Source organism: Carlito syrichta, unplaced genomic scaffold (assembly GCF_000164805.1).
Source record: "Carlito syrichta isolate Samal-C Ts95f unplaced genomic scaffold, Tarsius_syrichta-2.0.1 Scaffold288079, whole genome shotgun sequence".
In the NCBI taxonomy this organism is placed as follows: domain Eukaryota; kingdom Metazoa; phylum Chordata; class Mammalia; order Primates; family Tarsiidae; genus Carlito; species Carlito syrichta.
Window position 1 is genome coordinate 233,310 of NW_007232175.1, and position 25,312 is coordinate 258,621.

Genomic DNA, 25,312 nt, shown 5'->3' on the forward strand with positions numbered 1-25,312 from the left:
AGAACACAGATGATAAACAGAAGCTGACCTAAGTGACACTGCAGAGGACGCTGTTATACTAATGTATTTATCAAACATGCTGCTGAAAGCCTGGTGAGGAGGAGGGGGAGGGGGAGGAGAAGGGGGAGGGAAGAGAAAAGGAAAATTGCCCAAAAGTCTGGTTTTTTTCCTCCTTTTACTTTTCCATCCTCAATCTGTGATTATGGGATAGTTACAGTGGCTTTATGTCACATCCAAATTCAACTTTAAGTATATGGCCCAAAGAGAAAAACAACCACCCTGGAGTGAGCAGTAGATAGGAAACCCTAGTCCTGGAGGAGGAGTGTGAGGGGAGAAATCTCAGTGAGATTCCATTTTAAATGTTACCATCTCACCAAGGGGGGAGTAAAATGAGGACTTACATACAGATAACACCACTTCTGTATAACATGACACTTCGTAAACTATTTCATCTGGTATTCCAACGAAGAAACACTATCTCAAGAACACTGCTATCTACCACAAAACAGGAATGGTTTACTTAGAAATCACACCTTGCTTCTCTAGATCCTTAATTTTTCTTACACTTTCCATCATTCTTCAAATAAGAATGGTGAAAGGGAGTGAATGTTCCTCTCATTACAACTTTCTGCTCTCCACCTTAACATATTCCCTGAGTTAAGGCATAAAGGAACCAGGATTCTGACTCTATTACAAGTTTAACAAAACCATACTAAATGGTTATTCTGGATATACATAAAAGTTAACTGTCAACATAATTTAATTTTCCTACACAACTGCCTCTCCCATTTCCAAGTTTAAAAAGAAAAAGGAACTGCTTGGTATTTCTAACAGCAACCTTAAGCCATCACACGAATGTGCAGCTTGTTTCCTACAGCACTGAGCGAGCCCTAGTGCCGTCACATACACACAGTACAAGGGGGACCCAAAACAACCAGGAATTATCGTTTTGGAGGATGGGCCCTAGTAGTACAGTCTTTCCCCACTAGGTCAGGGTTCTAGGAACCCATCAGTATCAGTGTACCAGCTAGTGTTGTGTCAGGCTGAGTTCAGATTCAGTTGTTTTTTTTTGGAGATTCTTTCAAAGTGTTTGCCCATTTCATGATGGGTGATTTAGGTGTGCATCTGCCAATACCACGCTAAGTGTTCAGCAGTTTTTGAACAAAAATGGTATGGCCCCCATGCCCCACCCATCCTATTCACATAGTCTCACTCCAAGAACTTTTTTGTTTGTTTGTTTCCCTGGATGGAAAAAGTCCTCAAAGGGAAATGTTTTGCCAATGTTGGAAGAAATGAAGCAAAAAAAGGCAGATGCACTAAAAGGCATCAACACTGATGAGTTCAAAAACTTCTGAGCAGTAGAAAAAGAGTCTTGGTAGGTATATTGCATGAAACAGAGAGTACTTTGAAAATGACTAAAGTTTAAACATGTAGAAATACACAACTTTTTATAAATAAATTCCAGGTTTTGGGGGGGTCTTTCCTTGTATATGCACAATTGGTATCTGTTAATTGAGTTTATCTGTTGTTACCAATTAAATGAACACTCCAGAATAATACTGCTTTTATCAAGATTTACTCATTAAAAAATTTTTAAAATGCAAATAAGTCACTTAACAAAACTTACCAGCTACTGTGAGCTTAGCTGTTCTGCTGACAATAGTTCCAAGACTTTCAACAGTGGCCACACACTGATAGTAGCCCTCGTCAGGTTTATTGTGCTTGGAATGCACCACGTTGTTGATAAATAAAGATCCACCTGGGAGAAGCTGGCGTCGATCATCTGATACTAAGTTTAAAAAAGTTCCATCTTTTTTCCATTCAATTTTTGGAGATGGCTCAGAATATGCTGAACAGTTTAAAACAACAGAAGAGCCTCTAATTGAGAGTGTGTCCACTGGCTCCACCAGAAAATAAAATGGAGTGAACGTCCGAATGCTGGCTCCTACAGAAATAAAGGAAAAGAACAAAGTTAAGCAAAACATCTTCTATTTCTGTAACAAAATACGACATGCCCAGAAAATATTCTTAAACAATGCTCCTTGGCTATGACGTATAAATACGGTCCTCTCACTGTGGCTGTCTAATAAACAAAATTTACGTTTTACTAGGAAACTGAACTATGACCCATTGAAAAGAACATGGTGTGGGGGGGTCCCTTCTACCTGAGATAATCAAGTCCTGTTAGATGATATGAATATCTAATAAGTTTTATTTCAAGCCATACAATAAGATTTATAAATATTTAAAACTACTGTATTCAAAGTGACATTTTCTAAAGAACACAAAGGAGGCAGAAAATTGAAGTGATTCTTTGTTTATTAGGTATCTTTTTATCTTTATATTGGCTATTTGTATTTCTTTCATAAATTTACCACACATATACTTTGTTCCCTTTTCTAGTGCATTACTCATCCTGTTGACTTAAAATGCAGTCTGCTCTCATATTTTGCAAATATTATTTTTTCCTCTGACTTTATGATTTTTGTTACAAGAAAACAGTAAATTTTAAACTACATAAAATTAAATGTTATACTTAGAAAGGCCTTCTTTATCCCCAAATTATAAAAATTTCAACTTTGTTTTGTCCTATTACTTTCATAATCTCATTTTCTACATTTAATCTTCATCTAGAATCCATTTTGATGCAAAGAGCACAAGAGAAATCAGTTTAATTTTTCTAAGTCTCTGGCTAGTGAAGAATTTATATTCTCAGCCAGAGAATGCTTTCCAACTTAAAGGTTTATCCCTTTTCTTCAAGAAAGCTACTGACCAGACCAGGCAGGGTGGCTCATGCCTATAATCCTAATACTTTGGGAGGTCAAGATGGGAAGACTATTTGAGGCCAGAAGTTAGAGACCAGCCTGGGTAACATCACAAGACTCCATCTCTAAAAAATTTGTTTTAAATCAGCCAGGTGCAATAGTGTGTTCCTGTAGTCCCAGCTACTTGGAAGGCTGAGGCAGGAGGATCACTTGAGGCCAGGAGTTTGAGGTTACAGAGTGCATGGTGGCGCTACTACACTCCAGCCCGGGCAACAGAGCAAGATCCTGTCTCAAAATAAGTAAATAATTTTTAAAAAGAAAACTACTGACCAACTCCCTCATAAACAATTCAAGTTTTAGTCACCTTTCTTTATGTGAACAATCAGAGAAGCCGAGTCCAACAAATGAAACTAAGACTCCAGTCAGGATGGCCATCATCAATAACTCAAAAAACAACAGATGCTGGAGATGATGTGGGGAAAAGGGTACACTTTTACACTATTGGTGGGAATGTAAACTAGTATAACCTCTGTGGAAAACAGTGTGGTGATTTCTAAAAAATCTGAAAATTGACCTTCCATACGACCCAGCAAGCCCCCTTTCTGGGAACTTACTAAGAGGAACTCAAATCACTCAATAATAAAGATACCTGCACATGCATGTTTATTGCAGCATTATTCACAATAGCAAAAAACATGGAACCAACTGTACTGCCCATCGAAAGTAGACTGGATAAAGAAAATGTAGTACATTTATCACAATGGACTATTATGCGGCCATAAAGAAAAACAAAATTATGAATTTTGCAGCAACCTGGATGGAATTAGTCTATAATACTCAGTGATTTATCACAGAAACAAAGATCTGTGTATCACATGTACTCACTCATAAGCAGACCCTGAACATTTATCATAATAATATAAGAAAGGGATTGTCAGTAGTGGAACACTGCCAGGGAAGGGGACACAGAACATCAATAAGGGTACCCACACTTTACCTGTATGATGCCCATATATGTATCTAACCCTCATTTGTACCCCACATTTTAAAAATAAAATAATTATTAAAAAGAGAAAAAGAAACTAAGACTGCTTCTCACATATATCTACACATCTCTTTATAATTTATTTACATTATGAATATAAGGATGAGGCAAATCCCATATTATATAATGAGTGACTGATTCCAAAGAAATATGAAATGCCCTGGCAGAGGGAAGGCAATATTCTTCAATTGTTTTAAAAGTTTTCCAATACTTACAATGATAAGCAAATTCCAATTCCAATCAGACTAATCACCCTTTCCTGACCACCAGTAGGGGGTGTTAGAGAAGAGTGTCTGGTCTCATCTTCATTTGACAACCTTAAAATTCACTTTTCAAGTCTTAAAATTCTTGAAAATTAGCTTAGAAAGTTTCCAAAAGTAACGTTCAGTTGGTTTATTTCTTATTACTATTGTATTAGTTCACTGGAACTATAGAATAATAAATCAAAATGTAAACAAAAGAGAAATACACAATGATATCTAAACTAAGAAATTATTTCTTTCTTGTATAACTATTAAATCTTTATTATACTACCCAAATTCAAGCAACTCAGAACTTTAAAAGATATAAATGTGTTATGTTGGCAGTTAAAATATGCAATTTAAAATACTGTATCACATAATAAAATATATCTTATTTAAAAATTAAGAAAAAATTTTGCCATTTGAAAAAATACCCAAAAAATTACAATTTACATATTTTATAGTTTAATGCTGCCTTGCTTTCGATTTTATTTCCCTTTAAAAATCTAGCCAAACTGAACCCAAAAAATCATAGGTGTTCAAAAAATTAAGAGCAAATCACATTCATAAGAAAGTTTACAAATGCCATTGAAAATCAAGGCACTTCAAAATGTTGACAAAAAATATTCACTCTATATTATTTAGAATACAGCATTACTTAAATATTTAAGTATATCATTTTACGTGTTATTCCCTCAGGATAAGGGAAGTGACCTAAGAAGACATTCTTTCGCTTAAAACACCTCAAAGGTTTGCCACTATCTTTCCACAGAAACTTAAAGGAAATCCCTCCTTGGATGGCCAGGTCTGCCACCATGTGCCCTAGTCTCTGTCTGTCTCTAGAACCCTGACATCAGTCAGGCCCCATGGTACGTGCCTCTTCACACAAGCTATTTCCCCCACTACCTTCTTCAGTCAGCGCCCAGGCCTCCTTCAAATTCAGCATAAAATCATTTTCTTAGAAATGCTGCCTTGCCTGGTGCCCCCTCAAGGTCAGTTCTCCTTGTTACAAGCAAGCATAGCATACACTCTACCTACAGAGCACCACAAATGTCCTTCATCTTGAAATCTTTGTCATAACTTGCTTGTTTCTTGGCTCCTGATGCCTTTATTTTCTCTGTTTGTTTGTTTGTTTTTTTTCAGGAATTCCATAGGACAAAAGATATTCCTAACTGTTTCATTTATGTAATAGTTAGGTTCAAACAAATGAATAAGTATTTACGTCCTAACAAGCTAGCACCCTTTTGAAAAAATAACACCCACAAACCCACAATTTCATTTTAAAACCCACAATTTCATTTTAAAATAACCACAGTTAGTTCATATGCGATGTGTGCACCTACTGGGCACTGCACAACTTCTCAAACTTTGACATCATGCAACTAGACACTGCCACTCACATTTCCTGTTCCGCAAAGATTTGTGCAAGTTACCCGTTTTTTTAAAACAGAAATCAGCAAAAGCTCAGCTTCACAAAGATATCACAGCAACAAAATGAAGATAGCACAATCAAACGCTGAAGCTGTGAACTACCTTGAGCTGGAAGTTCACATAGTGTCCAGCAGGTGTGGCTGTATTTCTCTAGAAAGTTTGAAATGCCCCTGGGAGCCTCTGAGGAGCTTTGTGGTAACCAGGGAATACAGTCTGGGAACTGGAGGCTTCAGATCTTTCTACAGTGTTTTTATTCACTATATTCCCAGTACCCATCCAGCACAGTGGATCAACCTTTAGGTTATAAACTTCTAAAAACGTACACTGGGTAAAGTATTAATGGAACTACTTTGTATCACTCTCTTCCATACTAAGAATAACAAAACAGAGTTTTTGCAAAACTATATGGTAGAGCAAAAGAAAGCCATGAAGAGTCAAAGTAATTCTGCAGAACAAAACGATGGGACTTCACTCATTAGTTATGAGTATTTATAAGGTGACAGCAACAAAACCACCGTGGCTCTGGAGTAAGGGATAAGAGTCATGGAACAGACTAAGGAGCCCAAACAGACCCAGACGTATTAGGAAACTTAATATGCAATAGAGATAGCATTTTAAATCAACTGGGAAAAAGGATGAACTCACTCCTCGATAAATGTTACAAAGCCAACTGGTTAGCCCTATGGTAGAAAAAGAAGTTGCCTACCCACAGCATGTAATAACAGTAAACATTTATATGATCCTATGTAGCAGATACTGTAGTAAACATTTTCTACATATTTTTCCTCTTTATTTTCAAGATGTGGGGTACACGCCAGGATTAAGTAAACAGGTAGTCTATGTGCAAGTGAAATGTGGACCTTACTTCCCCTGGTTTAGGATTAGGTTCTCTTAGTGATGTTATGCCCTCCCCAAATCCCCTGGAAGTGTCCTGCTATTGCCAATTCTTCTCTTGTAGTATTGTGATTAACGTTCAAGACCCACTTATGAATGAGAATATGTGGTACTCAGTTCTTTGTTTCTGTGACGGATCACAGAGTATGATGGACTCTAAATCCATACAAGTTGCTGCCAAGTCCATAATTTTGTCCTTCTTTATGGTTGTGTAATATTCCATTGTGTATATGTACCACATTTTCTTTATCCAGTTCACTTTCAGTGGACAGCATGGTTGATTCCATGTTTTTGCTATTGTGAATAGTGCTACAATAAACATGCACGTGCAGATATCTTTTCTGTAGATTAATTTGAGTTCCTCCAGGTATATTCCCAGAAGAGGGACTGCTGGGTCTTATGGAAGGTTTTAGATCTTTTAGAAATTGCCACACTATTTTCCACAGAGAATGTACTAATTTACACTCCCACCAACAGTATAGAAATGTTTCCTTTTCTCCGCATCCCCGCCAGCATCTGTTGTTTTCTGATTTAGCAATGATGGCCACTTTTACTGGAGTTAGGTAATATCTCAGAGTGGTTTTGATTTGCAATTTTTTGGTGATTAGTGAGGCTAAGCATTTTTTCATTTATCTGTTGGCTACTTGTAGTCTTCTTTTGAGAAGTGTCTATTCATGTTCTTTGACCACTTTTTAACAGGGTTGTTTGTTTGCTTCCTTTCAGCATGTTTGAGTTCCTTGTAGATCCTGAAGGTTAGGCCTCTGTCAGATATACAAAAAGCAAATATTTTTTTTTCATTCTGTGGGCTGTCTCCTTGCTCTCTTGATGGCTTCTTTTGCTTTGCAGAAAGTTTTCAGTTTGATGAGGTCCCACTTGCTATCTTATCTCTTATGGCATGGGTTTTTGGGATTTTGATCAGGAATTGGTTGCCTATTCCAATGTGCATAAGGGTGTCTTGTACTTTCCAAGATTCTTTAGTTTGAGGTTTTACGTGTAGGTCTGTGATCCATTCAGAGTTGATTTTTGTGTATGGTGATAGGTAGGGGTCCTGTTATTTTCTACATATTAACCACTCATTTAAGCTTTACTACTATCTTATAAAATAGATACTAGAATCAGTCCCATTTCAGACAGGAAAACTGAAGTGCAGAAATGTTAAATAACCGGTCAAAGTTCACACAAGTAGTAAATAATAGAACCAGAGTGTGATCTTAACCACTATACTACAATGCCACTCAATACATATATAAAAATGCATTCTAGACCTATGGAGAAAATGTAAGTAACACAAATCTTAGAAGAAACTTTAGGAAAATATAAGGATCATCTTTTGGTGACCTTTTAAAAAAAGTGTTTATCTTTAGGTATTCACACAAATGTGAACAATACACATACTCATATCTACCACTATATGTATACACATAAAATTTAATTATACACATTTTAAGTATGATGCTTGCAAATGTGTACACATTTTTAGCACCCTCTTATTTATGAATAGATTATACATACAAGCTAATTTTTATTGTGGAACTCTTTTATAGACAATCTTTTACATAAAAATAGGAAGCCTCAAAGTTAGAAAGGAGAAGAGATATGCTTTACTTTGTTGCATTAAAAAAAAGGCTTATGGCAAAATACCATTAACAAAGCAAAAGACAAACAGGTGATTCAGGGGAAAAATGTGTCACAACAGAAAACGAATTTGAAAAGTTAAGCCACTCCACAGAAAAATGGGCGAAGCTATGTTCCAACAAAATTTTATTTACAAAAAATAAGTGGCAGCATGAATTTGATCCATTCACTGTAGCTTGCTGATCCCTACCTTAGGATATTATTCAGCAAAAAATGAGTGAGCTATATTTCAGTTGATATAGAAGGAGTTTTGTGAAAAATGAATGATGCAGACAAGTGTAATCATTTATCTGCATCGTTCATTTCATATGTACATGATTATACGATCATTGAGAAAGACAGGAAACGTGAACACCAGGCTGTTGCCACTGGCCACTGTGAGGGGAAGGATGGGAGGAAAAGGGGCAAGGAAGGGACACAAAACTCCCCAAGCATATATCAACTAGTTCCATATAAAAAAGCTTGAGGCCAGGCTTGGTGGCTCAGCCTGTAATCCTAGCACTTTGGGAAGCCAAGGCGAGTGGATTGCCTGAGCCCGTGAGTTCGAGACCAGCCCAAACATCTTGGCGAGACCTCATCTCTACAATAAATCAAAAGTTAGCTGGGTGTGGGAGTGCACGCTTATAGTTCTGGCCACTTGGAAGGCTGAGGTGGAAGGATCACCAGAGCCCAGCAGATTGATGCTGGGGTGGCTGTGAGTGTGCCACTGCTCTCCAGCCTGGGTGATGGAGTGAGACTCTAACTCGTTAAAAAAAAAAAAAAAATATATATATATATATAAGCTTGAGGCTGGGCATGGTGGCTCAGCCTGTAGTCCCAGCACTTTGGGAGGCCGAGGCGAGAGGACTTCCTGAGTCTGGGCGTTCGAGACCAGCCTGGGCAACTTGGTGAGACCTCATCTCTACAATAAATCACAAAAACTACCCAGGCATGGTGGCATGTGTCTGTAGTTCCAGCTACTTGAAGGCTAAGGCGGAAGGATCGCTGGAGCCCAGCAGATCGAGGCTGCGGTGGCCCACCCTGGGTACTCCAGCTTGAGTGACAAGAGCAAAACTCCAACTCAAAAAAAAAAAATCAGCTTGTATGTATAATTCATCTATAAATATCACACCTCTATATGTAGTATACGTGGGTATATGTGCACACTTGTGTGAATCCCTAAAGAAACACTTTCTATAAAAGGTCACTAAAATAGGGATTATTTACCTCAGGGATTTCAGTTGATTTTTAATTTTTTCTTTTCCCTCTGGTACTGTCTGAATATTTTTTCATCAAAACAGCATTATTTAAGCAGAAATATAACTATTTTCATTAATAGGTATATAAGTTTACCATTAATAAATTCATACACACACACAGTCTGCAGAGGAGAACTTCATAAAAAGTCTGGGGTAAATCTTTATACTGAGACTAAAAGGGTGTCAAGATAAGTACATTATTCAATTAAAAATCCAAGCTCAAATTATGTGTAGTATGATCCTTCTTATATTAAAACACATGTTTGCGTGTCCATATTTGAAATGCAAATACATAGGGGAAGACCAGAAGAATACACACTGAACAGTGAACACTGTTTTCTCCTGGGGAGAGCAGCGGGTTTGAGCTGCTGATGGAGTGTATACCAGTAGAATGCTTTCTACTCCTTGCATATCTGTATTGTTACTTTTTTATATTAACAATCATGTATGTATTCTTGTCATCTTTTTTCTCTATAACAAAAATTGCTTTTTGTAGTTGCTGGTTAACAATCCTTTGCTGGGAATGGAGGATTCTTTTCAAAAAGATCGAACACCATTTTCTTTAACCACTTTCTGTCACAGTAAAAGTGCTATGAGACACTTGTTCCTCAGCTGACTTTGTATAAAAACTGTCCTACACATTTCCCCTGGGCCCTGATTCCCAATCCACTGAAGTTTGCTTAATTTTAGTTTACTATAGCTAGAGTCACTGGACAAATGGTTCTGAAGTAGGCTTAATGATCCTGTCTAATATCCTCTACATTCTCAAGTCTCTGCAAATTTCTCACTTCTTGATGGAACAGCTCTCACTTCTTGATAGACTATTCCTCACTTTTTGATAGGGTACTTCACACTTCTTGATAGATTCCATCTTATGAAGGGAAAATATCCACAGGGAACTTCTCTCAGTTGTAACCACCAATATCAACAAATTGTATCATTCACTGCACACCTTAATTGTATAGCCAATAATAATTCTAAATTGTATTGTACCCAGAGTAAAAAAATTAACATATGGTATTTAAATACTGGCAGGGCTAAAATAAGATCCAACTGTCCTATGCCAGAAGAGGTTCATATAGTAGCAAAAATGCAGGGCAGAGGGACAAGTGGCATTTTTATACATCTACAAATGTATAAGATACATTCTTGTGTAATGTTCATCATAAGAAAATTATCTCTTTATTATAATCCAAGGCACTATTGTCAAAGGACTTCCTCCTTTTACACCTTGGTAATGTTCCACCACCCCATCCCATCCCCAGTTGTTGGTTTCCAAATCCTACTTTCACCAGTCCTGATCCTTTGATGTCCACTGTCACCATGTAGTTCAGGGTATCTTGCTTCAAGTTCTCAATTTACATTTAAAAAGTTAAAAAATTAGAAAAGTAAAACAATTTAATATTCAAAGAGCTCAACAAAACATATTCATGTTATCAGGTAAGAACAGGGAACACAAGAGTTAACTTTTTGTACCCTGTTTTGCGACATAATTACTATTCCTGGCTGCAGGGCTCAGTCTCTCCCTGCCCTGCATAGCCAACTCCTCCAAAGATTGAATCTACCTCTGACTCTACCTCTTCCCTATTTTCCAACCTTGCAGAACTCTTCCTAGAGAAAACATGCAATTAATTGTTAATATTATATAGATTGTTTTAACTGTCTGATGAACATACATGCTTTAAAAGCTTCATGGTATATAAGTTTACCATAAAAACTGTGAATGTCAATTTCTAACCAAAGCTGGATCTGAACTCTTGTTCAGGATCATAATGTGTTACAGCAAAATTCTAGAGAAATTAAATTTCTATAGGGAAATGCAATTTGACACACTATTCTAATGTATAGTGCCTATCTTCCCAATTACTCTCCCAAATTAAAAAAAAATCTAAATTTATTTATTCAACAAACATTTGTTATTAGATTTTTATACACTGAAATAACAAGCTTGGAAGTTAAGAAGTTAAAAGTTTGGCAAGGGCTTTAAGATGGGAAGTGAAAAATCACATTCACTTTGTAGTAAAAGGACCATTCTTGCTACAAAATGGAAATTAGTTTAAAGGGAACAAGACTGAAAACAGGGAAACCAGTTAGGAAGCCACCACAGTAATCTCAGTTGAAATGTGATGAAGTCTTGTTTAAGAAAGAAGCATCGGTGGCTGAATGAAATGGGCAGATCTGATGAATTTTTAGGGTGGAATCAGTAAGCCTCAATGACCAAATAAATGTGGACGTAAGGATGAGGGAATGAGGAGATGCACAATGGAGGAGTCAAAGATGAATAACAAGGTTCTGGCTTGGACAATGTCTGAATAGTGGCCATGGTCACTGAGGAGGACACAGTGATGGAGATCACATGTTCATGGTAACATGCAGAATTTAAGGTGCATATGTGACATAGATGAGGAGGACACATAAGAATGGAAAGATTCAGGATGAAGTTTTTGACACATGTCGAAACTGAAGTTACAGGAAAAGATGAGATAGACTAAGAAACGCAACATCTCAAGAAAGCTGGGGCCCATACTCTGAAGAACACCAACATTTAAGAGATAGGCAGAGACGGAAAAGCCTGCAGAAATCACCAAGGTTAGAGGACAAGAGAACATGACATCCTAGAAGTCAAAGGAATATATCAGAAGGGAAGATGAACTGTTGAGACTTGTATTCAACAGGTGCATATTGAGAAGGTCACTGACAACCCAGGGAAGAACAGCTCTAGGGCAACACTATAGACAGATGCTAGATTGTGGTGCACCAAGGAACAAGATGTTACGAGGAGGAAAATGTGGATAGTGTTTCTCAAATTTCAGTGTGCATACCAATTACCTTGTTAAATCCTGTCAAAATTCAGATTCTAATTCAGTAGTTCTAGGATAGGGCCTGAGATGTTACATTTCTAATAAGCTACCGGGTGACATGGATGCTGCCAGTCTACAAACAACACTTCCAAAAGCAAGAGTAGAAATAATTTTCAAAAGCCTGGCTGCAAAAGGTAGAGAGACAGGTCGGTAAACATAAAGGATGCAAGCTTAGTTTTCTTTTGTATTCTCTGTAACAGAGGAGAGACTTGAGCATGTTCAAAAACTGTCGGAAAGAACCAGTAGGGAGGGTGAAATAGAAGATTCAGGCAGCAGGGTAAGATAAGGATCCAGGCTTCTGGCCTTACTGGAATGACAGAGATGAAACTTACCCTCCTGCCTTAGACAACTAAAAACTGGACAGAATCAATGGAACAATGCTTTCTGGTCACTGCACAACAGACAGCACAGGACTGAGACCCTTGAGAGAGAGGTAGAAAGGTAAGCCCTAAAATTATCCCATCTTACAGACTATAGATCATTTCCAGGTGTCAGCACAGGAAAGCGGAAAACAGAGTGAGCTTTGCAGTCTCACAGGATTGAAGAGGAAGAGATTGGAACTGAGAGAGGTCAAAAAGGCTACCATTTTCAGGGTAGAGTTCTGAACAAGAGGGGGCTGCAGAGAGACCTCCAGAGTTTGGCAGAAGAGGGAGTCCCTTATACTAATGTGCAAAAGAGGGGACTGAAATTGTACAAAGTATGTTTTCTAATCACAACGGAATTAAACTACAAATCAATAACAGAAATCTGAAACATCCTAAGATATTTGGAAATTAAATAACATGCTTCTAGATAATCCACAGATCAAAGAAGAAATCACATGAGATATTACAAAAAATTTTGAACTTAATGAAAACGAAAATTTAGCATGTCAAATGTGTGCAATGCAACCAAAGCAATGCTTGGAGAGAAAGCATTACATGTTTATATTCAAAGCATCGCATGTTTATATTGGAAAAGATGGGTAGAAGGATTAATTTTGGATTGATGGGAGGATACCACTTTTGTCATAACAAGAAGAATGAGAATCTGGGTAGGCTTGGTGGTAGTTAGTTACAGGAATCATGAATGGCTTGTATAGTCTCTGAATTATCAGGTGAGTTCATCTGTTCATGATGAGAGAAGGCTGGGGCTGTTGAGAAGGGTCAGAGGTCTGCGGGTGAGGGAAAAGCACTGAAATAGCTGCAGCAAGAACAGAAAGACGTTAAAAAGTTAGGAAAACAGAATGCACTGCACCAAGAGCCCAGCTGAAATTGGTAACTGTATTTAAATAAGTTCAAATATGAGGACATGATTTTGTAAAGTAGAAAGAGAAGGAAGGCAGACATTTAAAACTGAATTTTTTTAGGCAGATTAGTTGAAAGTGAGAATGAAATAAGAGGGCTGAAGGTATTACCAAGCGGTTGTCTATGGAATCTAAGACACGGAAGGAGATAAACAGCAGTGAACTGAGATGGCAAAAATGGCACAGCTACAACACGAGGAACCTGAGAGAACTGGAGACTATCGTGAAGCTGGGATGTCAGTTTAATGTTTCAGCACAGCTGAGCGATGACAAGCGATGAGGTAGTTACAGAAGCTGGCATTTGAAATGGTATGCAGGAGAACTTATGGGAGATGAAGAGCTTAAAGAACTAAAAATAATATTGGAAAGTCAGGTCAAGAAGACACTCGAGTTATCCAGAACAATGGCAGACTTGCAGTAGAGAGAAAGAATCTGAAAGAAGATGATTTTTCATGAAAAAAGATCTAAAGTTTTCAGTGAATGAAAGCGAGTAGTAAATACAGCTGACAGTGAACAAGTAGATAATGATACAATTCAGGGACTCACAACTTGAAAGAGCAGTTTTATAAAAGGATAATTATTTCACATTTTTTAAAGCTATCTTTCCATAATTCCTCAGTTATCAGTTATGTTCTAGAGAGCTGATGTTGCTCTAAATATTGCTAATAGAGTATCTTCCTCATACGGAAAAACGAGCATTGCAGATTTTACTCAAGTACACCATCATATGCCTACAAATTGTTACCAAGTTCAGTTAAAAAAACATATATCAGCCGGGCTCAGTGGTTCAGCCTGTAATCCTGCGCTTTGAGAGGCTGAGGTGGGTGAATTGCCTGAGCCCACGGGTTCGAGACTCGCCTGGGCAACTTGGCGAGACCTCATCTCTACAATAAATCAAAAAAATGAGCCGGGTGTGGTAGTGCACGCCTGTAGTTCCAGCTACTTGGAAGGCTGAGGCGGAAGGATCGCCGGAGCCCAGCAGGTCTAGGCTGCGGTGGCCGGGAGCAGTCACTGCACTCCAGTCTGGGCGACAGAGTGAGACTCCAACTCAAAAAAAAAAAAAAAAAATATATATATATATATATATATATATATTCTGAATAAAGATGCATTAATTCATGAACAAAGAAAACAAATAGCACATGAATAATTTATTGAAAGCTTTTGCTGTCAGCAGCTTTACTAACAGAAGTAATATTTATGAAATCCCACAGGACAATCTAACTTAAATATATGCAAAAGAGAAGAACACAGGATTAGGAATCCTTAATAATGAATCTTATAATATCAAAGCTATTTTCTGTAAAGAATGTTTTGCATGCACAATCCCTCAATGCAAAATAAACAGATGTTTCCAAAAACGCCATCACAGTCTCACAAGGTCTGCAGACCAGGTTCTAGAATTCCTATATTCAATTGCATATTTACTGACAAAAATAAACTAAATTCAGAAGCTTGTCAATCAATTCTGTATTAGTAATTTGTCATATTAAATCACAGACAAATCTCATTCCTTCACTGAGCTCTTAATCTCTTGATAACACACTTCTGACATAAAAAAAGAGGGGGGAACCTCCAAAATCCAAGAAAGACATTAACAGCATTAGAAGGATACGACACCAATCCCAAAATACCCACAATGAAGTAATATATGTAATAACTAAAAGCAGCAGAAAAGCATTTCCGAGAGTAAAACAAGACTTTCTATGCTGTTGCATATCATTTTCACACAGATGTAGAATTAGGTACTAAAATGAAATGCAAATGGTTCTTAATCTTTTGAAAAGATGTTCAACCTCATAAAAAGAGAAATGCAAATTAAAACCACACTGAAGTACAATTTCTCACCTATCATATTGGCAAAAATCCAAATGTTTAACAACATATTCTGTTGGCAAAGTGTAGGGAAAGGTTGATGGGAGTGCAAAGTCATACATTCACTAGAGGGGAAAATCTGCAGCATCTAGCACAATTATACATGCATTTACCCTTTGACCTAGCAATCCTGTGTCTATGAAACTATCCCAAAGATACCCTAGCCAAAGAAAGACAATAGGTAGAAGCAAGGTTGATCATTGCAGTCCTACTTGTAGTAACAACCTGGAAACACCCTGATGTCTGTCAATAAGGCACATGTTGACTAAACTATAGTACATTTATACAATGATGTACTATGCAATTGTAAACATATAGCATTGTAAAATAGCTTTATATTCTAACATGAAGTGATCTCTAGAATAGATTAAGCGAACAAAACAGGGTTGGAGGAAAGTGGGTATATTTACCTAAGACAGGAAGGATATTATTACATATACACATAGACATATAATTTTTAATACACACAGGGAGAGGAAATATGGTGAAGGAGACAGGGATTGAATCTAGATATCTCTTAACAGAACTTGTCCATAGATGTGACTTTGAGATTATATAAATATTTTACATAATTGAAAAATAAAATTGCATTTTAAAAATCTTTAAAAATTTAAAGTAAAAATTAAACAAACCTAACTCTCCAATTGTCATTATAACCACAAAGAGAGGAACTAGTCCAAGACAATTTAAGAACACAGTAACCAAACTATACATGGTAGGATATACTCTAAGGACCAAAAGAACTGCAAAAAGTTTAAGCTGTTTTAGTAACCATTTTGTCCCAGTTGGTATTAGTACCAACTGAGGTGGGTGAATGGGATGGTATGTGGGTGTGTTTGGTGGTATAAAGCAAATGAGTAACTTCTGTGTAGAAGAAAGTGATACAGATGTAAAATCAATGAGATTAAGTAAAACCCTATAGCCTTCAATTTTAAATACCGATATAAATTCACATTTTAGTTCTTAAAAAAAAAAATGTATTTCCTAGTTCACTTCACTGGAAAGGCCCAGTAACAATGACCAACTCGGTAACAATGAGCACTTTTCATATTCAGGTTTTGGTTTCTACATATCATTTCCCACTCAAAAGAACCTTAAAAAAAAAATGACTAGTTTCAGGTCTGGGATTAGAACATGAGATGAACATGGAACATACTGTAATACCAGGAAACAAACTATCAATGACTACTACTAAAGTCATCCTAAACAGCTCAAAAGAGGCTCTTACTGGCCAAGTATTTCTAAACACTGTGTGGAAAAATAAGAGACAAAAAGAAAAATATATAAAGCTCCATCAAAGTCAAGATAGTTTTATAAGCGATGATACCAGCTATATAGTCCATCCCTAAGTTAATGAGAGTCCTGGGAATTTAGCCATGTCATTGCAGTTTTTTCTACATTTGTTAACTAAAGAAAAATGGGTGCTCTTTACAGATTCTTTAAAATTAGGAAACCAAAAAAAATCCAAAGAAGCCAAATCAGGACTGTAAGATGGATGCCTAATGATTTCCCATAGAAACTCTCACACTTGTTTGAGAGAAATGAGAAGAATTATTATGGTGGAGAAACTCTGGTGAAGCTTTCCCAGGCATTTTTTGCTAAAGCTTTGACTAATTTTTTCAAAAGCCCTCATAATAAGCAGATGTTATTGCTCCTTGGTCCTCCAGAAAGTCACAAGCAAAATGCCTTGAGTATCCCAAAAAACTGTTGCCATGACCTTTGCTTTTGACCAATCCACTTTTTCCTTGACTGGAACACTAACACTTCTCAGTAGCCATTGTTTTAATTATGCTCTGTCTTCTGATCATACTAGCAAAGGCATGTTTCATCTCCTGTCACAATGCTTCAAAGAAATGCTTCATGATCTCGATCCCACTTGTTTAAAATTTCCACTGAAAGCTCTGCTCTTGTCTGCAGCTAATCTGGGCACAATGGATTGGGCACCCATCAAGTGGAAGGTTTGCTCAACTTTAATTTTTAATCAGACTTGTATTAACTGAACCAACTGAGATGTCTATGGTGTTGGCTGTTGTGTGTGCTGTTAATTATCAGTCCGCTTCAACTAGGACACGAACAAGATTGATTTTTTCTTGAAAACTGATATGAATGGTATGCAACTGTAGGTTTCATCTTCAACACTGTTTCCTCTTTTCTTAAAAGGAGTTATCCATTTGTAAATTGCTGATTTCTTTGGGGCACAGTACCCAAGAACATTTCACCAATTTTCCACCCAAACTTCACCATTCATTTAATGTTTGTTATTGCTTCAATTTTAGCAGAAATCATGTTGCTCTGATAGTGGCTATTTTCAAATGGATGTCTTATCTTTCTAGGTAACTCAAACTAGATCTTGTTCAGACATGTTACAACAAGTTAGCACAGTTTTATTTTGGTGCAAAAAAAAAAAATATTGAAGCTCACGTAGAGTTTTTTCATAATCTGCATTTTCCAAGAACTTTCTGAAACCCCACATATGGGACATTTAAGCTTCAATAATGATAACATGATAAATGGAAATGGTCAACTATGCTGAATTTCATTATGTCTTAATGATCTCAAAAGATAAAAAAAAAAAATAATTGCTCACTGTTGAATGCTGTAGAACCAAATTATTATTTTGAAAATGGCAAGTAAGAAGAAAAGAATTAAGCATCTTTCCTAAGCAAACTATTCCTTATGGCAATAAAATTGTTGATGAAAATAAGTTTTGTTTATAGAAATGTCCTACTAAACAAAAGAATGATACCAGATAAATGAAAGAATGATAAAATATCAAATTCTAACCAAAAACTAAAGAATACAGAATATTACTATTTTGCAACCCCTAACAAATTACCAGCTGTAGGCAATAAAAAGTCAATGGTCCAGGAGTCAGCAAACTCTTTCTTTAAGGAGCCAGTCAGAAAATATGTTAGGCTTTGCAGGCTGGAAACAGTTTCTGTAGTACATTCTCCTTTCTTTATGTTTTAGCTTATTATTATTTTAACAACACTTCACAAATGTAAAAATCAACATTAGATCATGGGTTGTACAGAAACAGGCCACAGACAAACTCTGATCATCAGCCATAGTTTGCTAAACCCTGGTGGCTAACAGCAACAGTGAAACAAACCCAACCAGACATTACATGCCTCTTGATTAAAGATATATCAGCACCACCTATGTTGTGGTACAACAGAACACAGCCCTGAAATGGATCACACCTTTAGATCCAACTATCAATTAAGAAAAAAAAAAAAAAAGCCAGGCTCGGTGGCTCAGCCTGTAATCCCGTGCTTTGGGAGGCCAAGGTAAGTGAATTGCCTGAGCCCCGGGGTTCGAGACCCACCTGGGCAACTTGGCAAGACCTCATCTCTACAACAAACCAAAAAATTAGCCGGGCATGGTAGCGCGCGCCTGTAGTTCCAGCTACTTAAAAGGCTGAGGCGGAAGGGTCACCAGAGCCCAGCAGGTCGAGGCTGCGATGGCTGGGAGCAGCCGCTGCCCTCCAGTCTGGGCTACTGAATGAGACTCCAACTCAAAAAACAAAAACAAAAACAATAACTTAAAGACAGAGGAATATGGTAAGAGACACCCTGGGGATGTGACTGTCACCAGTATGGTCCCAATGGAACAACTGGGAAATTCTGATATATTTTTTGTTAGTCTTGATATTTATCTACAGACACAGCTTATTAGGAAATCAGATGGCCAGGATGCCACAAATAGTCACGTGACTTCTGCCAGATATGAGGAAGCCAGGGTCTGCCAAAATCATACAGAATGGAGCAGGTGACCTCCAGTTACCTTAGGGTCATTACAACACTAAGAATTCTTCCCCTAGAAGATCGCACCATTTTGAATAATCACCGCGTGTGAAGCACGTGTCAGTGAACTGCACCTGTGCAGTTGGAACTCCTCCACCCGACCCCAGCACAGGCTCTCATGCCTCCCACGCTCCCACCCATGCTAAAGCTCCCACGCCTCCCTCTGAAGGAGAAGGTGCCTTTAGAGCGCGAGCTCCCCTTCTCCATTCTGGCCACTGCATAAAACCTGACTGCCCTGGCCAATTGGATGTTCTTGTTTTTGATAAGGATACAAGGGTACCATTTACCGGTAACACAATCAGCAATATTCCCAACTGGGAGGAAATTCTTCAGGACAAATGACCCAGTTTCTTCAACAAGTAAACTGCAAAGAAGAAAACGAGGAGGTGGAAGGGAGATAACTGCAGCTTAAAAGAAAACTTAAAATGCATACTAACCAATTGTGTAGATTCTAATTCTAGTTCAAATAATTTTTTTAAAAACTTTAAAAAATTACTGCATAGAGTGCACATATAGCAGCATTGTTCATAACAGCCAAAAGGTGTAAACATGGAAATATTCCAATGTCCATCAACTGATGAATGGATAAATAGCACGTTATATTCATATAATGAAATATGATTCAGCCATAAAAATGAACAAAGTACTGACACAAGCTGCAACATAGACGGACCTTGAAAACATCATGCTAAGTAAAGAAAGCAGCCAGGCACAAAAGAACATATGTTGTGCCATTTCATTTATATGAAATGTCCCAAATGACACCTATTCACAGAGTATTATCTAGGCCAGGGTAACATGAGAAACGGGAAGTAACTGTGAAAGGGGTACAATTTTTCTGGGGGGGTGATAAAAATGTTCAAAAATTTATTGTGGCAATGACTGCATAACTGTGAATATACTAAAAGTTACTGAACTGTACATTTTAAATAGGTGAATTGTACAGTCTGTGAGTTGTAGCTCAATAAAACTTACAAGAAAAAAAGCTTAAAAAAATTAGTGACCATTATGTAAGGAACCAGGGCTCCAGGGAGAAATGGCTAATTCTAAGATTATGGTCAGAAATATAAAAGATGAGTCTGGAGCATCTTGTAGTGCCAGAAAGTAAGAACATGCTAAAACAAAACAAAATGAAACAAATGAAGGAGGTATGTCAAAGAGACACAGGAGGCAAATTAAAGAGCTTCCAATGGTCAAAGCTAGAACAATTTGAGCAACAAAATAAAGTAGTATTGGATTATAACCCAAAGTACAAAATAAAGTTCATACTGATATCAACATGTGGATTAACAGATTTTTAAATGGGGAAAAAGAAGACAAATCTCCCATGCAGAAGAATTCTACAAAATCTACACATACTCTACTCTGAAGAAAAGTGTGGGCTGTGCATATGACTTCCTTCCCAAAAGAGTACTGCATAGAAAAAGATGAGCACCTTTACAGTGGAAAAACTGACAAACACAACCTCAGCCAGGTGATCAAGATCAATGTCAATAATGATAAATCATGCTGAGAGTGTGTACCCTTGAAATGATGTGATGATAATGGTTGACATCTTACCTCCATAGTCTTCCTTCCAAAACCATAACCCCAGTCTAATCATGAGAAAAACATCAGACAAATCCCAAAAGAGGAGCATTCTATAAAACACCTGACCAGTACTTCTCAAAACTGTCAAGGTTATCAAAAAGGAGGAAAGTGGGCTGGGTGTGGTGGCTCACACCTATAATCCCAGCACTTTGGGAGGCTGAGGTGAGAGGATTTCCTGAGTCCAGGAGTTTGAAACCAGCCTGGGCAACTTGGTGAAACCTCATCTCTATAATAAGTCAAAAAATTTGCTGGGCGTGGTGGCACATGACTGTAGTTCCAGCTACTTGGAAGGCTGAAGTAGAAGGATCACCTGAGTCCAGCAGGTCAAGGCTGCGATGGCCATGAGCGTCCCACTGCACTCCAGCCTAGGCAAGAGAGTGAGACTCCAACTCAAAAATAAATAAATAAATGAGGAAAGCCTCAGAAACAAAGCCTTGTCACAGCCAAGAGGGCCTAATGAGATATGACAACTAAACATAATATGGTATGCTAAAAGGGATTCTGAAACAAGATAAAGGATATTAGGTAAAAACTAAGGAAATCTGAATAATATATGAACTCTAGTTAACAATAACATCAATATAGGTATACTAACTATCACAAATGTACCATTTTAATAAAAGTTGTTAGTAATAGGGAAAACTGGGTGTGGTTATACTCTGTGTACTACATCTGCAATTTTTCGTATATCTAAAACTAAAAAATAAAGTTTATTAAAATGTAATAACTATGGCATTTATAAAACAATTGGAAATAAAAAACTAACTGGGTACTTTATGACATAGTAATTATTTTCTATTTTCATTTATGTGTGAAAATATTTATGACTAACCTAAAATATAAACACAAGGAAAGAAGAACACGGAAAAGAAACCAGGTACAGAAGTTACATGACATAACCAAATAACCACTGCATACGAGATCAAAGAAATAACGAACATTTTCAATGAACCAGTCATCAACTAAATGCTGCATTAATACAAAGTTTAATAAAAAGATCTGCAAAAGTGCCATCAAAAACTAACACCATACTTAAGCAAAGTGAGTTCCAAGTTATTTGTTAACTGTATGTTTTACTCCATTTTAATAGGCATCTAGAAATCCCAGCAGGTGAGATATCAATTAGAGCTCTTAATTATCTTCCTTAACCCCCAACTACAGCAGCTGACACTTGTCTAGTACTTAGGCTCCTCTATTCAATAGATATCTCTATTTCCAGAAGATAAAAGAGCAGTGACTAACACTGATCCAGGGAACAGAAGTAGCTAGAAAGCTATCTAAACCCTCCTGAATTATAAGTGTGATTTCTTTATACAAACCCTGAAGGTGTAATTTTATCCTATTTCAATATAAGCATAAGTATATTTTCTAAAGGCAAACAAAAAATTTGAGGATTATCTACATAATTTCTCCACTTGAACACATAGTTCAATTTTATGCACTTTTATTAATAATCACAAATCATGTAAGGTGTTCATTTAAATAATTTTTCTTGCAGGTGTCATATGAAATACAGCTCACTATGCACAAAAGCAGAATCCCTGAAGACGCAAACAGTGCTGAGTTCACTGCTGATTTTTATGAAATGCTATCAGATTACTTAAAAATATGCTTTTCTGGAGAAATATATTTTTAAAATAATAAAGTCCAATAAGAAAAAAGCATTGTATAAACAAATTTTCACCTCATACATAACTTTTCAGGAATGTAATGTAAAATGGTCAAATAATACCAGACCATAATTACATATTATGTGTGCCAATGATTATAGTACCTAAAATAGGTTCCTGCACATAGTAGGTACCAGTTTGTTTAATAAAAACTTCTGAGGTTCAGATCTGAAAGCCGATAAACTAAATATACAAATAGAAAAATAGCTAAGTAAATTATAGCACACTAATATTACACAGTCACTAAAAACTTGTGAAGGGAGCCAGTAATAGTATCAGATAACCGCATGGGTTCAAGAGCCAGGCTGCCAGAGTTCTGCCATTTGTTAATTGTGTGGTCTTGGGCACATTACTCACTCTCAGTTTACTCATCTATAAAATGGGGATAACGATAGTCACTGTCTCATAATGCAATTGGGAGGAATAAATCATACCATATATATAAACCATTTAACACAATACTGTACCTAGCACATGTTGGCCACTAGATTGTAGCAAAAAATATGCACAGAGTGCATTTTTAAAATAATATGTGACACTACAGCTGTGCTCTGATTATAACTATGTAGCAATTAAATATACCAAGATACAAGGAGCAAGAGGTAATATGAAAAATGTTGATTGGTAATGATGGAATTATAGTGATACTTTTTAAATTTTCCATTAGTACATTCTTTTTAATACAACAGTTATTAATACAGGACAGAGTACAATAGTAATACTTTTATACTAAAAATAATTTATTAATAGTTGTTCTATTAAGTAATGCTTTCTAGTTGAAAATTACAGCATCTGCTGGCAATCAACAGTTCCCACCTTTCTGTTATTGTTGCTTTCATTTTTTTATTTTTTAAATTAATCAATATTTTTTATTATGGTTTTGTGGGGTACTACAGTTAAGGGTTAGGTGTACAATTACGTTTCATTCAGGCACCCTGTTGATAAAAGGTGTTTTCCCATCCCCAGACAGATATTTGCTACTGTTAATCCCATCCCCCCCCCATAGTTTCCCAGTACCATCAGTCATTTCCTTATAGTATTGCATTGGATGTTCAAGGTTCATTATATGAGTGAGAACATGTGATACTCGGATCTTTGTTTCTGTGAGAAGTCACTCAGTATTATAGACTCTAGTTCCATTCAGATTGCTGCAAAATTCATGATTTTGTTCTTTTTTATGGCTGCATAGTATTCCATCGTGTATATGTACCACATTTTTAAAATCCAGTCCTCTTTTGATGGGCAGCATGGCTGTTTCCAGGTTCTTGCTATTGTGAACAACGCTGCGATAAACATACGTGTGCAGGTATCTTTTTTATAGAGTGGTTTGAGGTCTTCAGGGTATATTCCCAGTAGAAGAATTGCAGGATCATATGGAAGGTCAATATTTAGAGATTTTAGGAATTGCCACACTGCTTTCCACAGAGGTTGCACTAGTTTACACTCCCACCAACAGTGTAGAAGTGTTCCCTTTTCACCACACCCTCTCCAGCAGCTGTTATTTTTTGAGTTGTTGATAATTGCCATTCTGACTGGAGTTAGGTGGTATCTCAGTGTGGTTTTGATTTGCATTTCCCTGATGATTAATGAAGTTGAGCATTTCTTCATGTGTCTACTGGCTGCTCAGATGTCTTCTTTTGTGAAGTGTCTGTTCATATCTTCTGCCCATTTTATAATGGGGTTGTTTGTTTTCTTCTTTTCAGTATGTTTCAGTTCCTTGTAGATCCAGGATGTTAAGCCTTTGTCAGACCTGGAGTTGGCAAAGACTTTTTGCCCGTCTGTAGGCTGTCTCCCTGCTCTCTTGATGGTTTCTTTGGCTTTGCAAAAGCTTGTCAGTTTAATAAGGTCCCACTTGTCTATCTTCTCTCTTATGACCTGTGGGTTTCGGGTTTTGTTCAGGAATTGGATGCCAGTTCCAATTTCCATGAGGGTATTTCCTTCCTTTTCTAAGGTTCTTATGGTTTGAGGTTTTACATTTAGGTCTCTGATCCATTTGGAGTTAACCTTTGTGCATGGGGATAGATAGGGGTCCTATTTCAATCTTCTGCATGTGGTCAGCCATTTTTACCAGCACCATTTACTGAAGAGGTTCTCCTCTCCCCAGTGGTAGGTGGTGGGGGCTTTGTCGAAGATGAGTTGGTTGAGAAATTGAGGTTTTGCTTCTGGAATCTCAATTCTGTTCCATTGATCTATATGCCTGTTCCTGTACCAATACCAAGCTGTTTTGATGATTGTAGCTTTATAGTAAAGTTTGAAGTCTGGTATTGTGATACTACCTGCTTTGTTTTTTTTGCTGAGGATTGTTCTGGCTATTCTTGGACATTTGTGTTTCCATATGAATTCCTGTGTTGTTTTTTCTAGGTCTGAGAAGAATGTTGTTGGTAATTTAATGGGTATTGCATTGAATTTGTAGATTGCCTTAGGTAAGATGGACATCTTCACAATGTTGATTCTTCCGATCCATGAGCATGGGATATTTTTCCACTTGTTTGTGTCAGCTTTGATTTCTTTGAGCAGGTTTTGTAATTTTCATTGTAAAGGTCTTTCACGTCTCTGGTTAGGAAGATGCCAAGGTATTTCATTTTTTTTGTGGCTATTGTGAATGGAATTGTGTTTTTTATTATTGGTGTAGAGAAATGCGATTGTCTTTTGTACATTTATTTTGTATCCTGAGACTTTGCCAAAGGCCTTTATCAATGTAAGGAGGCTTTTGACAGATTCTCTTGGGTTTTCAAGGTACACAATCATATCATCTGCATAGAGAGATAACTTGACTTCCTCTTTTCCTATTTTAATACCTCTGATTGCCTCCTCTTCTCTGATTGCTCTAGCCAGGACTTCCAATACTATGTTGAACAGGAGGGGTGAGAGTGGGCATCCTTGTCTCGTTCCAGTTTTCAGGGGAATTGGTTTCAATTTTTGTCCATTTAGGGTTGCTGGCTGGGGGTTTCTCATAGATGGCTTTTACTATTTGA

The 25,312-nt window shown here is 37.1% G+C and overlaps 1 protein-coding gene across 1 annotated transcript in view; it reads right to left on the bottom strand.

Annotated features, from left to right (window-relative positions):
• The window catches only part of NEO1 (neogenin 1), a 195,882-nt gene that overhangs the window by 166,714 nt on the left and 3,856 nt on the right, over window positions 1-25,312 (bottom strand). Inside the window, exons 2-3 of the mRNA XM_021710094.1 lie at window positions 13,508-13,527; window positions 1,628-1,945 (exon numbers count right to left, since the gene is read on the bottom strand). Coding sequence (XP_021565769.1) covers window positions 1,628-1,945; window positions 13,508-13,527 — 338 coding nt within the window. The remainder of the gene's footprint in view (window positions 1-1,627; window positions 1,946-13,507; window positions 13,528-25,312) is intronic.